The sequence below is a fragment of the Temnothorax longispinosus genome, chromosome 6 (genome assembly GCF_030848805.1).
Source record: "Temnothorax longispinosus isolate EJ_2023e chromosome 6, Tlon_JGU_v1, whole genome shotgun sequence".
NCBI lineage: Eukaryota > Metazoa > Arthropoda > Insecta > Hymenoptera > Formicidae > Temnothorax > Temnothorax longispinosus.
Window position 1 is genome coordinate 19,193,527 of NC_092363.1, and position 12,066 is coordinate 19,205,592.

The following is a 12,066-nucleotide window of genomic DNA, read 5'->3' on the forward strand; positions in this document are numbered from 1 at the left end:
GCAGTTTCAAAATTAAACTCATCGAGTGTACATGGGACGTAGAATTCATATTAGTTTACACAGTTGTTACGAAGAAACGGATTTGAAAAGTACATTTATAAAAGAAACTCTTGTAATCACATCTATATTAATACTGGAGTGTACTAATTAATAACAATTAGGCAAGATTTTATGACATAGTTTGTTGTTCTCCCATGAATTTCTACTAAACGTGTACAATTTGAAAATGCAACGACACATCAAAGGCAAAACGGGGAACAAACGGTGGCTGTTCTACGCTACGGACTTCCAATCCTTGATGTATCCCTGCTTCATCTTTTGCCGCATACTCGGAATATTGCCATATAATTTCCACACTTCGACTTTCATGGCTACAAAATCGTACTACATTCTATCGACCGTGATTGCCTGCGTTTCCTGCGTTCTTGGCTTGTCACTCATTCACAATATTATCGATTCTACATATGACTTTGGAGACGTAACAAGGAATGTTCAGTTTATTAGTTATTTTACGTTCAACATCATTATAGTGACCAGCACGCATGTCTTGAACGTACCACGAATGCGCTTGTTACAGACTATTCTGGAGATCTCTTCGAAATTACCTCTAGAGTCGTATCAAAAGATGTCTAGATTTATCCATGTCAAGGATATACTGGGCATTATCTTCCGAGTAGTGCAAATGTGCGTAAATATTTCCAAAATACAGGAGCTTAAAATGAACTGTATGACTGTTTTGATCATGATGTTCGTAATATACTGCAATTTGCTGGTATTTCAAATAAATATGTTGTACATAAACTGTGTTTGTGTATTAAAGGCTTGTTTCAAGAGAATCAATGACAATCTAACACATATACAAAAACTCATGATAAACGATATGAAGTTACCTGCTCCCAGCTTAATTTGTTTCATGCAAAGAAATCAATTTTTGCTGATAGAACTGAAAACCTTAATGAAGCAACATCTGATGGTTAACGAGACAGTGCAAATGCTAAATATAATCTTCAGTCTGCAACTCCTTGTCACTATAGTCAATATCTTTTCCACTATCACTTTTGAACTGTACTTTAGTGTAGTTCGGTGGCAAGATGGGTTGTTCTTCAGTGTAGATAAACAGTTGCTTGATGTGTTTTTAATATCTATGTCATATAACATTTTTAAAATAATAATACTTGTGTGGGTCTGCGAGACCGGTAAAAATCAGGCCCAAGAAATCGGTATTACCATTCATGATCTACTTAACAGTACCAATGATGAGCAATTGAAAAACGAGGTAATGATGTGTAATTTTATAGATATATATATTTTTCTAGAAAATATACTCTATATACGTTAATGAGAATTTTTTAAAATATTAAATTGATTAAATCACGTTTATTAATTCTACTTCGCTGTATTTAATTATTTCACGATCTTTACATTGCAGTTGCATTTGTTTTCTTTACAAATACTACATTGCCAAAATACATTTTCGGCGAAAGGTCTCACTGTGGATGCAACGCTTCTCACAACAGTAAGTAATCAATTATTTGTTTTAATTAATAAAATTACATTTTTGTTTTACTTTTAGATAGTGGGTAATATTGCTACGTATTTATTAATATTAACACAATTTTTTAATATGTCGCATTCTTGCGATGGAAAGACAGCAACCAGTGTGAGAAAATCTAATTAAAAAAAGTGTATAATCAGGTAAAAAGTGTTTTTTAAAAATAAAAAATATTATTTATTGTTATTATTAATAAATTATTATCACAATGTTGTACTTGTGCAGAAACACTTTTTTATTACTTACATTTTATATGTATGAATGGATAATACTAATAAAAGCTTACGCAAGTATAAATATTCAAATACAGCACATAATCTAATATTCTAATTGTTCTTACATTAAAATTACGACAAATCAAACTAATATAAATAAGCTAACTGATATAAATTATTATCAGACACTGTATTATTATCAGGTGTATTGTAAGAATATATTCTCTGAAGATTATAAACTTTATTATTGGATGTATAGATCTCTAAACATTATGGCTTTTGCATTATAATTTTAATTCTTAAAGCAACATTTTCTACGCATATATTATAACGGAATTATATTCATTATTTTTCGAAAATGTAAATAATTTAATTATTGTAATTTAATAAATTTGGTGTCATTATTGATGCATGTTTTAGAATTCCTGATTCATGCGAATATCGTAAGGTATAGAACTGTATGTTACAAATTGTATGTTACAATTACGCACATTCGTTGTAATTCAATTCCAAGAGCAATAAGTGCCGATCGAAGAATGCCATGGTTACTTCACGACTAACAAGTAACTTCTTTAGCTTTGTCCCTCTGCCTACGCTGAATTTACTCATAGTTTTAAACCTAAATTTATCGAGTGTAGATAGAAAGTGGAGTCCATACCAGTTTACACATTTTGTTACGAAGAGACGGACTTGAAGATTGCATTCAGAAAAAAAGCTCTGACAATCATATCTACATCAATATCTTAAAGTGTTTTATTAAATAACACTTAGGCCGCAGATTGATATTGATTATTATTCTCTCATAAATTTCTGTTAATCATGTTCACTTTGAAAATTCAACGACATACCAAGAGTAAAACAAAGAAGAAATGGCGATTATTCCAAGCTACGGACTTCCAATCCTTAATGTATCCTTGCTTCACGTTTTGTCGTATTCTCGGACTGTTTCCATACAAGATTAACAATTCGATCTTTGAAATTTCAAAACTGCACTACATAATGTCGACCTTGGTTGTCTGCGTTTGCTGCGCTTTTAATGTGGTATTCATTCACAATACTACCATTTCTAACATCGACTTGGGAGATATAACCAAAAATCTTGAAGCTATTTGCTACAATATGTTCTGTGGTTTCATAGTGATCATCACGTACGTTTTGAGTGGTCCGCGAATGCGCTTGCTACAGACTATATCAGAAGTCTCTTCGAAACTATCTTCGGAGTCGTATCAGAAGTTGTCCAAATTAATGCACGTCAAGGACATTTTGGGTATTATCTTCTTAATCGTGCAAATATGTATATTTGTTTTTAAAATTTATAAACCTGAACTGAATTATTTTGTTGTCATACTTATAGTGTGTGAAATGTACTTCTTTGCGCTGATATTTCAGTTAAATATGTTGTACATAAATTGTGTTTGCGTATTAAAGACCTGCTTCAAAAGTATTAATGACAGTTTGGCAAACATGCAAATTCGTATGACAAATGATACAAAACCATGTGATCTCAGATTAATCCGCCATGTGCAGAGAAATCAATTTTTGCTAATAGAATTAAAGATTCTGGAAAAGTGGCATCTGATGGTTAGCGACGCTGTAAAAATGCTGAACATAATCCTCAGTTTGCAACTCCTAGCTACTATAGCCATGTCTTTTTCTAACATCACCTTTCAAGTGTATTTCCATGTAGTGCGCTGGCAAGACGGAGTATTTATTAATATTGATATACACTTCCTCATCGCGCTTTTAACGTCAATAGCATATTACAGTATAATTATAACGCTACTTGTGTGGGCCTGCGAGACTGGCAAGACTCAAGCCCGAGAGATCAACACCACCGTCCATGACGTACTCAACAGTACCAACAACGAACAGATTAAAAATGAGGTAAAGATGTAATTTTATTTATACCTATATTATTCTGAAAATATACATGCTTTATACGCGATTTTATTAAATCTACTCGAGTATAATATAATAGCATTCTTCAATTTTATGTTTTTGTTCTTATACATTTAATTTTTTCATGAACAGTTGCAGCTGTTTTCTTTACAAATACTGCATCGTGAAAATACATTTTCGGCGAAAGGTCTCACTGTGGACGCGTCGCTTCTCACAGCAGTAAGTGATCAATTAATTTGTTGTAATTAATGAAATGCCTATTTTTTATAAGTTTTGTTTTATTTTTAGATAGTGGGTAACATTACTACGTACCTATTAATTTTAATACAATTTTTAAATGCGACACATTCTTGCGAAAAGACAGCAATCAGTGCTATACAATCTAAATAAAAAAGATAAAAAAATACATAATAATAAAAAGAGGTTTTTGATATTAAAAACACTCTTTTTTGTCCGTCTTAATAAAATACAATTGCAATATTTTATACGCATACAGAGACACTTTCACATATATGTAAATAGGTATAATATAGTTTCGTACATGCATATACATGATGGTAATAGTTGTACTACATAAGCATATCTTTAACATTTGATTTGTTTAAATGCATTATTTATATAATGTAATAAATATGTTCCCGAAAAATATCTCTTTGTACTTATTAAATATATCGCAAAGTTTATGCTTTCTATGTCACGTAATGCACATATAATTTATAGAATCATATGTTACAACAATTACATTTCACAAATTCGTTCCAATCAATTGTCAAGAGCGATAAGTGCCGATCGAAGAATACCATGGTTACCTCACGACTAACAAGTGGCTTCTTTAGCTTCGTCCCTCTACTTACATCGAATTTACTCATAGTTTTAAACTTAAATTCATCGAGTGTAGATAGGAGGTGGAGTCCATATTAGTTTACACACTTGTTACGAGGGGAACTTAAACGACGGACTTAAACATTGCACTTAGAAAAGAAACTCTAACAATCATGTGAATCCTAAAGTGTTTTGTTTAATAATCTTTGAGTTGTAGACTATAATATCGATTATTATTCTCCCATGAATTTCTGTTAATCATGTTCAGTTCGAAAATCCAACGACAAGCCAAGAGCAAAATGCGGAAAAGGCAATTATTCCACGCTACGGACTTTCAATCCTTAATGTATCCCTGCTTCACGTTTTATCGTATCCTAGGAATGTTTCCATACAAGATTAACGCCTCGATCTTCGAAACCTCAAAACCGCACTACGTAATGTCAACCGTGATTGTCTGTGTTTGTTGCGTTTTTAAAGTGGTATTCATTCGCGATATTATCATTTCTAAAATCAACTTGGGAGACATAACCAGAAATCTTGAAGCTATTTGTTACAATATGTACAGTGGTTTCATAGTGACCATCACGCACGTTTTGAGCGGTCCGCGAATGCGCTCGCTACAGACTATATCAGAAATCTCCTCGAAACTATCTTCGGAGTCGTATCAAAAGTTGTCGAAATTAATTTACATCAAGGACATCTTGGGTGTTATCTTCTTAATCGTGCAAATAATTACATATAATTTCATAAAACAACGTATACCTGAAACGAATTATTTGACTATCATAATTGCAGTGCTCGAAACGTATTTCTTTGTGCTGGTGTTTCATATAAATATGTTGCACATAAATTGTGTTTGTGTATTAAAGGCTTGCTTCAAGAGTATTAACGACAGTTTGGCACACATACAAATTCTCATGACAAACGATGTAAAATCACGTGATCTCAGATTAATTCATCGTGTGCAGAAAAATCGATTTTTGCTAAGAAAATTAAAGATCCTGAAGAAGTGGCATCTGATGGTTAGCGACGCTGTGAAAATGCTGAACACAATCTTCAGTTTGCAACTCCTTGCTGTTATAGCTGTGTCCTTTTCCAACATCACTTTTCAAGTGTACTTCCATGCAGTGCGCTGGCAAGATGGAGTATTTATTAATATTGATGCATACTTCCTCGTCACGTTTTTAACGTCAGTAGGATATTATATTATAATTATATCGCTACTTGTGTGGGCTTGCGAGACCGGCAAAAATCAAGCCCAAGAGATCAGCACCACCGTTCATGACGTACTTAACAGGGCCAATAACAAACAGATTAAAAACGAGGTAAAAATGTAATTTTATTTATTCGTTATTCTAAAAACGCGTGCTGTATACGCGATTTTATTAAATCTACTGGAACAATATCGTTTTTCAATTTTAGTTTTTTATTCTTAAGCTGCCTTTTCATATATACAGCATGCTGCAGCAGCAAATCAGTCACGTGACCAAAATTTAATAATGATAAATATATTTATGTATCTCACTCAACACAGTTTTTTGTTATGACAGAGCTATGTGTCCAGACACAAATATTTTTTTATTAGGAATAATTATGACTACTTATTGTGCCCGAAATCAACAGGTTACGTGTTCTTTTTCAGCTGTGTTGAATTTCACAGCGATGAAGCAAAATATCTAGTAACAAATTTTCAATCAATAGCAGCGAACTATTGCAGCAGCATGCCGTGCATGAAATGGTACCTTTACATTTAGTTTTACTACAATCTGTTTTTTGCACGAACAGTTGCAGCTGTTTTCTTTACAAATACTGCATCACGAAAATACGTTTTCGGCGAAAGGTGTCACTGTGGACGCGACGCTTCTCACAGCAGTAAGTAATCTATTAATTTGTTTCAATTAAAAATATGCTTATTGTATTTTTTGTTTTAATTTTAGATGGTGGGTTACATTACCACGCATCTTTTAATCTTCATACAATTTTTAAATGCGTCGCATTCCTGCGACAGAAAGACAGCGATCAATGTTATATAATCTAACTAAAAAAGATACGTAATCATAAAAAAAAGATTTTTAAATATTAAAAATATTTTTTTGCCTTTCTTAATAAAATATAATCGCAATATTTTATACAGAGACACATTCACATATATGTAAATGGATATATAATAAAGACTAGTATATGCGTATATGCATGTATGCGGTAATAGTTGTACTATATAAATAAGTCTTTAATATTTGATTTGTATTTAAATGCATTATTTGAAGTGTAATAAATATGTTCCTGAAAAATATCTATTTGTACTTATTAAAACCAATTAAGTATCATAAAATATCAATAATTTAATATAAATTGGAGTTTATTATACTTCTAGTAGGCAAATAATTAAAATTTTTAAAACTGTCTCAGATATTATATTGTACTTCATTCTGAAATTACTGGCAATAGTTTATCATTAGATTGTCAGTAACATAAATATGAACACAGAAGTAATTGACATCAGAATAACTTTCGTTTTATTATCCTTATTGGCGCCTATATTAATACTGAAATTCAATAATAAGTGCTAATAATAATAATAAATGATATGATAAAGACGTAAAATATCTCATATAAAGAACATAAATATAGATTTTGGAAATAGACATTAGGAAATAGGAAATAAGTAATCATTGTGAAAGCATTTTTGAAAGCTAGCGATCCACAGGGATATTACCGTTTCCTTTTTAATATGATTAAATGAATCCAATGTCATTTTGGAAGTACACACATCCGTTTTTTATACCGAAAATGATAATTGCTCGAAGAATACCATGGTTACATCATGCCAAACAAAATATCTTTTTAATCTTGCGTCATTACTCAAGATAGCAATTATTCGCAGTATTAAATTGAAATTTGACGGATGTACATCGACGACGGAGAGTTCATATCAGTTTACGCTAGTATAACACACACACACACATATTAGCGAAAAGGTTACATATAAAAATAAGAAGTTAATTCAATAATATTCGTATTAATGCCAAAGAGTAATAATAACGTAATTAACAATTCACAGATTGTTGTCTACAATTTAATTTTTCATATTCTCCTGCAACATATCGCTGATCATGTTCAATTTGCCATCAACTTTCCAAGGAAAACCAAAAGGCAAACAAAAAGAAGAAGGATGCCGACTATTCCACGCCAAGGACTTTCAATCTCTGATGTGTCCTTGCTTCATGTTCTTACGTATTCTGGGTATATTTCCGTACAAGATCAACGCTTCAACCTTCGAGGCTTCAAAACCGTGCTATATTCTGTCAACTGTCGTTACCTGCGTTTGTAGTGTTTGCGCACTAATAACACTGTTCGCTTCTCCCTTACTTGGAATAATCAGTATATTTGTTATACCCGCAAATCTTGCGGAAGGTTGCGTCTTTGTGTTTGGCAGTTTCATAATGATCGTCACGCTCATTCTAAGTGGTCCTCGAATGCGCTTGCTCCAGACTATATTGAAAATCTCTTCAAGACTACCCTCAGAATCTTATCAAAAGCTATCTCGTCTGATTCATGCCAAGGATATCATCGGTTTTCTTTATCTATTTGGGCAATTGCTGATATACTCCTTTACATTGCAAATAAATGAAATGATTAAAATATACATCATTTTAATGGTATTTCAAATGGATATGCTGTATATAAATTGTGTTTGCGTATTAAAGATTTGTTTTAAAAGAATCAACGACGATTTGGCGCATATGCGAGAACTCATGAGTGACCATCTACACAGCTCTAGATTGATCTATCACGATCAAAGAAATCCATTTTTGATAATGGAGCTCAAGGCTATGGAGAAGGAACATCTAATGATCAGCGACACAGTACAAAAACTGAATATAATCTTTAGCTCGCAGCTTCTTGCTACAGTAGTCATGACCTTCTCCGATATCACAATCACTCTGTTTTACTGCATAATTCTTTGGCCAGTTAGTGTATTATCCTCGAGTGTTCGAGATACAATAAGCTATGCGTCTTTTTTCATGTGCATAACGTACGCCTTCGTAAAAATAGTATTAATAGTGTGGGCCTGTGAGACAGGCAAAGATCAAGCTCTGCAAATTAGTACATCTATTCACGATGTGTTTAACAACACAACTAATAAGCAAATCAAAGATGAGGTAATATGATAAAAATTTAATTATAATATTTTTTTAAATTGTGATAACTGTGATTTGTACGTTAGTATAATTTTTAATACGTTAAATATACCGGATTCATGATTTTTTTTCAATCTTATATTTGATGATTTCGCAATTGCAGTTACAAATATTTTCCTTGCAAATGCTTCATTGCAATAATACATTTTCTGCGAAAGGTTTTACTGTGGACGCAAAACTTCTCGCTGTGGTAAGTGATTGGTCATATACTCTTACTATTTTATAAGCGTAATTTAATAAAATTAATAATTAATAAAATGTACATTATATGTTTAATTTTATTTTGGTTTTAGATAGTGGGAACTATCGCTACATACATATTAATATTATTCCAATTCGTACTCTTGACACATTCTTGCGAGATAAAAACTACAAATAATGTTACGGAAGTATTTTAATTAGAAGAAAATACATAATGATATATACATATAAATAATATAAAATATTTACATAAAAACAATTAGGAACAGTAAAACAAAGTGATATAATAAAGACGTCAAATATCTTATGCGCAGAATGTCAATATAGATTTTGGAATATAAATAATCATTAGGAAATAAGTAATCATTATGAATTCAATTTTAAAAGCTAGCGATCCACAGGGACATTGCCGTTTCTTTTTTCACATGCATGATTAAATGAGTCTAATGTGATTGGAAGTACACACATTCGTTTTTTATACCGGAAATGATAATTGCTTAAAGAATACCATGGTTACATCACGCCAAACAAAATATCTTTTTAATCTAGCAATATTACTCGAGAAAGCAATTATCCGCAGTCTTAAATTAAAATTTGACGGGTGCACATTGACGACGGAAAGTTCATATCAGTTTACGTGCATGGAGAGATAAAAGTAACGAAAATATTATATCTAATAAGAAAAATTAATTCATATTTATAATATTTATATTAATGCCAAAAAGTATTAATAACATAATTAACAATTTGCAGGTTGTGGTTTATGACTTATTCGATTGTTTTCTCGTGACAAACCTGCACTAATCATGTTCAATTTGTCATCGGATCTCCAAGGAAAACCAAAAGGCAAACAAAAAGAAAAAGGATGCCGACTATTCCACGCCAAGGACTTTCAATCTCTGATGTGTCCTTGCTTCATGTTCTTACGTATTCTTGGTATATTTCCGTACAAGATCAACGCTTCAACCTTCGAGGCTTCAAAACCGTACTATATTCTGTCGGCTGTCGTTACCTGCGTTTGTAGCATTTACGCACTGACAACGCTGTTCAATTCTTCCTTATTTAAAAAAATGAATACAATAATTTTGCCTGCACGTCTTGCGAATAACTGCGTCTTTGTGTTTGGCAGTTTCATAATGATCGTCACGTTTATTCTAAGTGGTCCGCGAATGCGCTTGCTCCAGACTATATTGAAGATCTCTTCGAGAGTACCTTCAGAGTATTATCAAAAGCTATCTAGACTGATTCATGCTAAGGATATCATCGGCTTTCTTATTGGGCATATATTTGCGACATTCTCCTTATTGGATATAAATTTCCTGTTTAAAGTATACATATATATCGTGGTATTTCATATGGATATGCTGTATGAATTGCGTTTGTGTATTAAAGATTTGTTTTAAAAGAATCAACGATGATTTGGCGCACATGCGAGAACTCATGGCGAATGATTATCTACAAAGTTCTAGACCGATTTATCACGAGCAGAGAAATCCATTTCTAATAATGGAGCTTAAGGCTATGAAAAAGGAACATCTAACGATCAGCGACACAGTACAAATGCTGAATATGATTTTTAGTTTGCAGCTTCTTGCTACGGTAGTCATGACCTTCTCTGATATCACGATGAATCTGTTTTACTACATATTTCATATGCAGAATGGACTTGCATTGTTGAGTAGACAGGATATAATATTATACAGTATGTTTGTTTTCTTATACATAGCGTACATCTTTATAAAAATAGTATTAATAGTGTGGGCCTGCGAAACAAGCAATGATCAAGCTGTGCAAATCAGTACATCTATTCACGATGTGTTTAACAATACCACTGACAAGCAAGTAAAAAATGAGGTAATGTAATAAAAATTTAACTAAAGTGTATATTTTTTAAATTGTGCTGTAATTCGTACGTTAATATGATTTTTAATACGATAAATCTACGGGACTCATAAATATTTTTTAATCCTATATTTAATGATTTCGCGATTGCAGTTACAAATATTTTCCTTGCAAACGCTTCATTGCGATAATACGTTTTCTGCTAAAGGTTTTACTGTTAACGCGAAACTTCTCGTTGTGGTAAGTGATTGGTCATATATCCTTATTTACTATATTTAATAATCATAATTTAATAATAAAATTAATAAAATAAAATATACATTATGTTTAAATTTTATATTGCTTTTAGATAGTGGGTACTATCGCTACGTACGTATTAATATTGTTCCAATTTATGCGTATGTCGAATTCTTGCGAGAGAAATACTACTAATAATATTACGGAAGTAATCTAATTAGAAGAAGATACATAATTAAATAAAGCGTTAATATCCAATTATAAATAAAAGTCGAACATTTTATTTGTTCAAATACACTGTACAATAAGTTGATTTCCGAAAAGAGTTGTTCAGGTTGTTCTGTACACATTAAATATATTATACATTGTAATTTTTCAACTGATGTTCTTTCTTATTAAAATTAAAATAAATAAACTTGGAATTTACTCTTTAATAAATTCTTTTGTTTTTCTACATAATTTTTAGGAAAACAAAAATTTTTTCCGGCATTCAGAAATTGTTTAAGTCATTCCTCCGCCACCAAACTTTTTAAAAAGTAATTGCCGAAGTTATCATTTCGCATGATCGGACAGTCATTATTATTGGATCATTTAGAATTACTCATTATTATGGGATACATATGCAAATATTATGTAGTCTGTGCATGCTTTTTTATGTGCGCTCACAAACTGTTGAGTCATATATCGCAACAATTACACAAATTATTATTTTTTTGTGCAATTCATGCCAAGAGTGATAAGTATCGATGGAAGAATGCCATGGTTACTTTACAAGAAACAAATAGCTGCTTCAGTTTTATCTTTGTTAACACAGTATTTCTTCGCAGTTTTGAACTTAAATTCATCGAGTGTAAAACAAAGACTTCTGGAGTTTCAAGACAGTTTACATTGTTATGAAGAAATTTATTTGATTACACTTGCAAAACAAGAGAAATTATACCTGCATTAATACAGTGTACCGATTAATAATGTTTAGACTGTAGATTATGATACATCAGTGACTGTGATTTTATCACGAATTTCTACTAATTATGTTCAGTTTAAAAATGCAAAAGGACGCCAAGAGCAAAATGTGGAAAAGATGGTTGTTATTCCA

General features: G+C 31.7%; 1 protein-coding gene across 1 annotated transcript; it reads left to right on the forward strand.

Moving 5' to 3' along the window:
* Positions 1–2,157: 2,157 nt before the first annotated feature.
* Positions 2,158–9,594, forward strand: LOC139815087 (uncharacterized). The gene is made up of 3 exons (XM_071781719.1): positions 2,158–5,813; positions 6,274–6,360; positions 6,426–9,594. The coding sequence occupies exons 1-3, from the start codon at positions 4,749–4,751 to the stop codon at positions 6,519–6,521; spliced, it is 1,248 nt and encodes a 415-aa protein (XP_071637820.1). The 5' UTR covers positions 2,158–4,748; the 3' UTR covers positions 6,522–9,594.
* The last annotated feature ends 2,472 nt before the right edge of the window (positions 9,595–12,066 follow it).

What these genes read in the sequence shown, in the direction of transcription:
- LOC139815087 (XM_071781719.1), top strand. Translation starts at nt 4,749, where the DNA reads ATGTTCAGTTCGAAAATCCAACGACAAGCCAAGAGCAAAATGCGGAAA. An exon ending in ACAAACAGATTAAAAACGAG is followed by an intron (nt 5,814 to 6,273) that starts GTAAAAATGTAA and finishes TTGCACGAACAG; the next exon opens with TTGCAGCTGTTTTCTTTACA. An exon ending in ACGCGACGCTTCTCACAGCA is followed by an intron (nt 6,361 to 6,425) that starts GTAAGTAATCTA and finishes TTTTAATTTTAG; the next exon opens with ATGGTGGGTTACATTACCAC.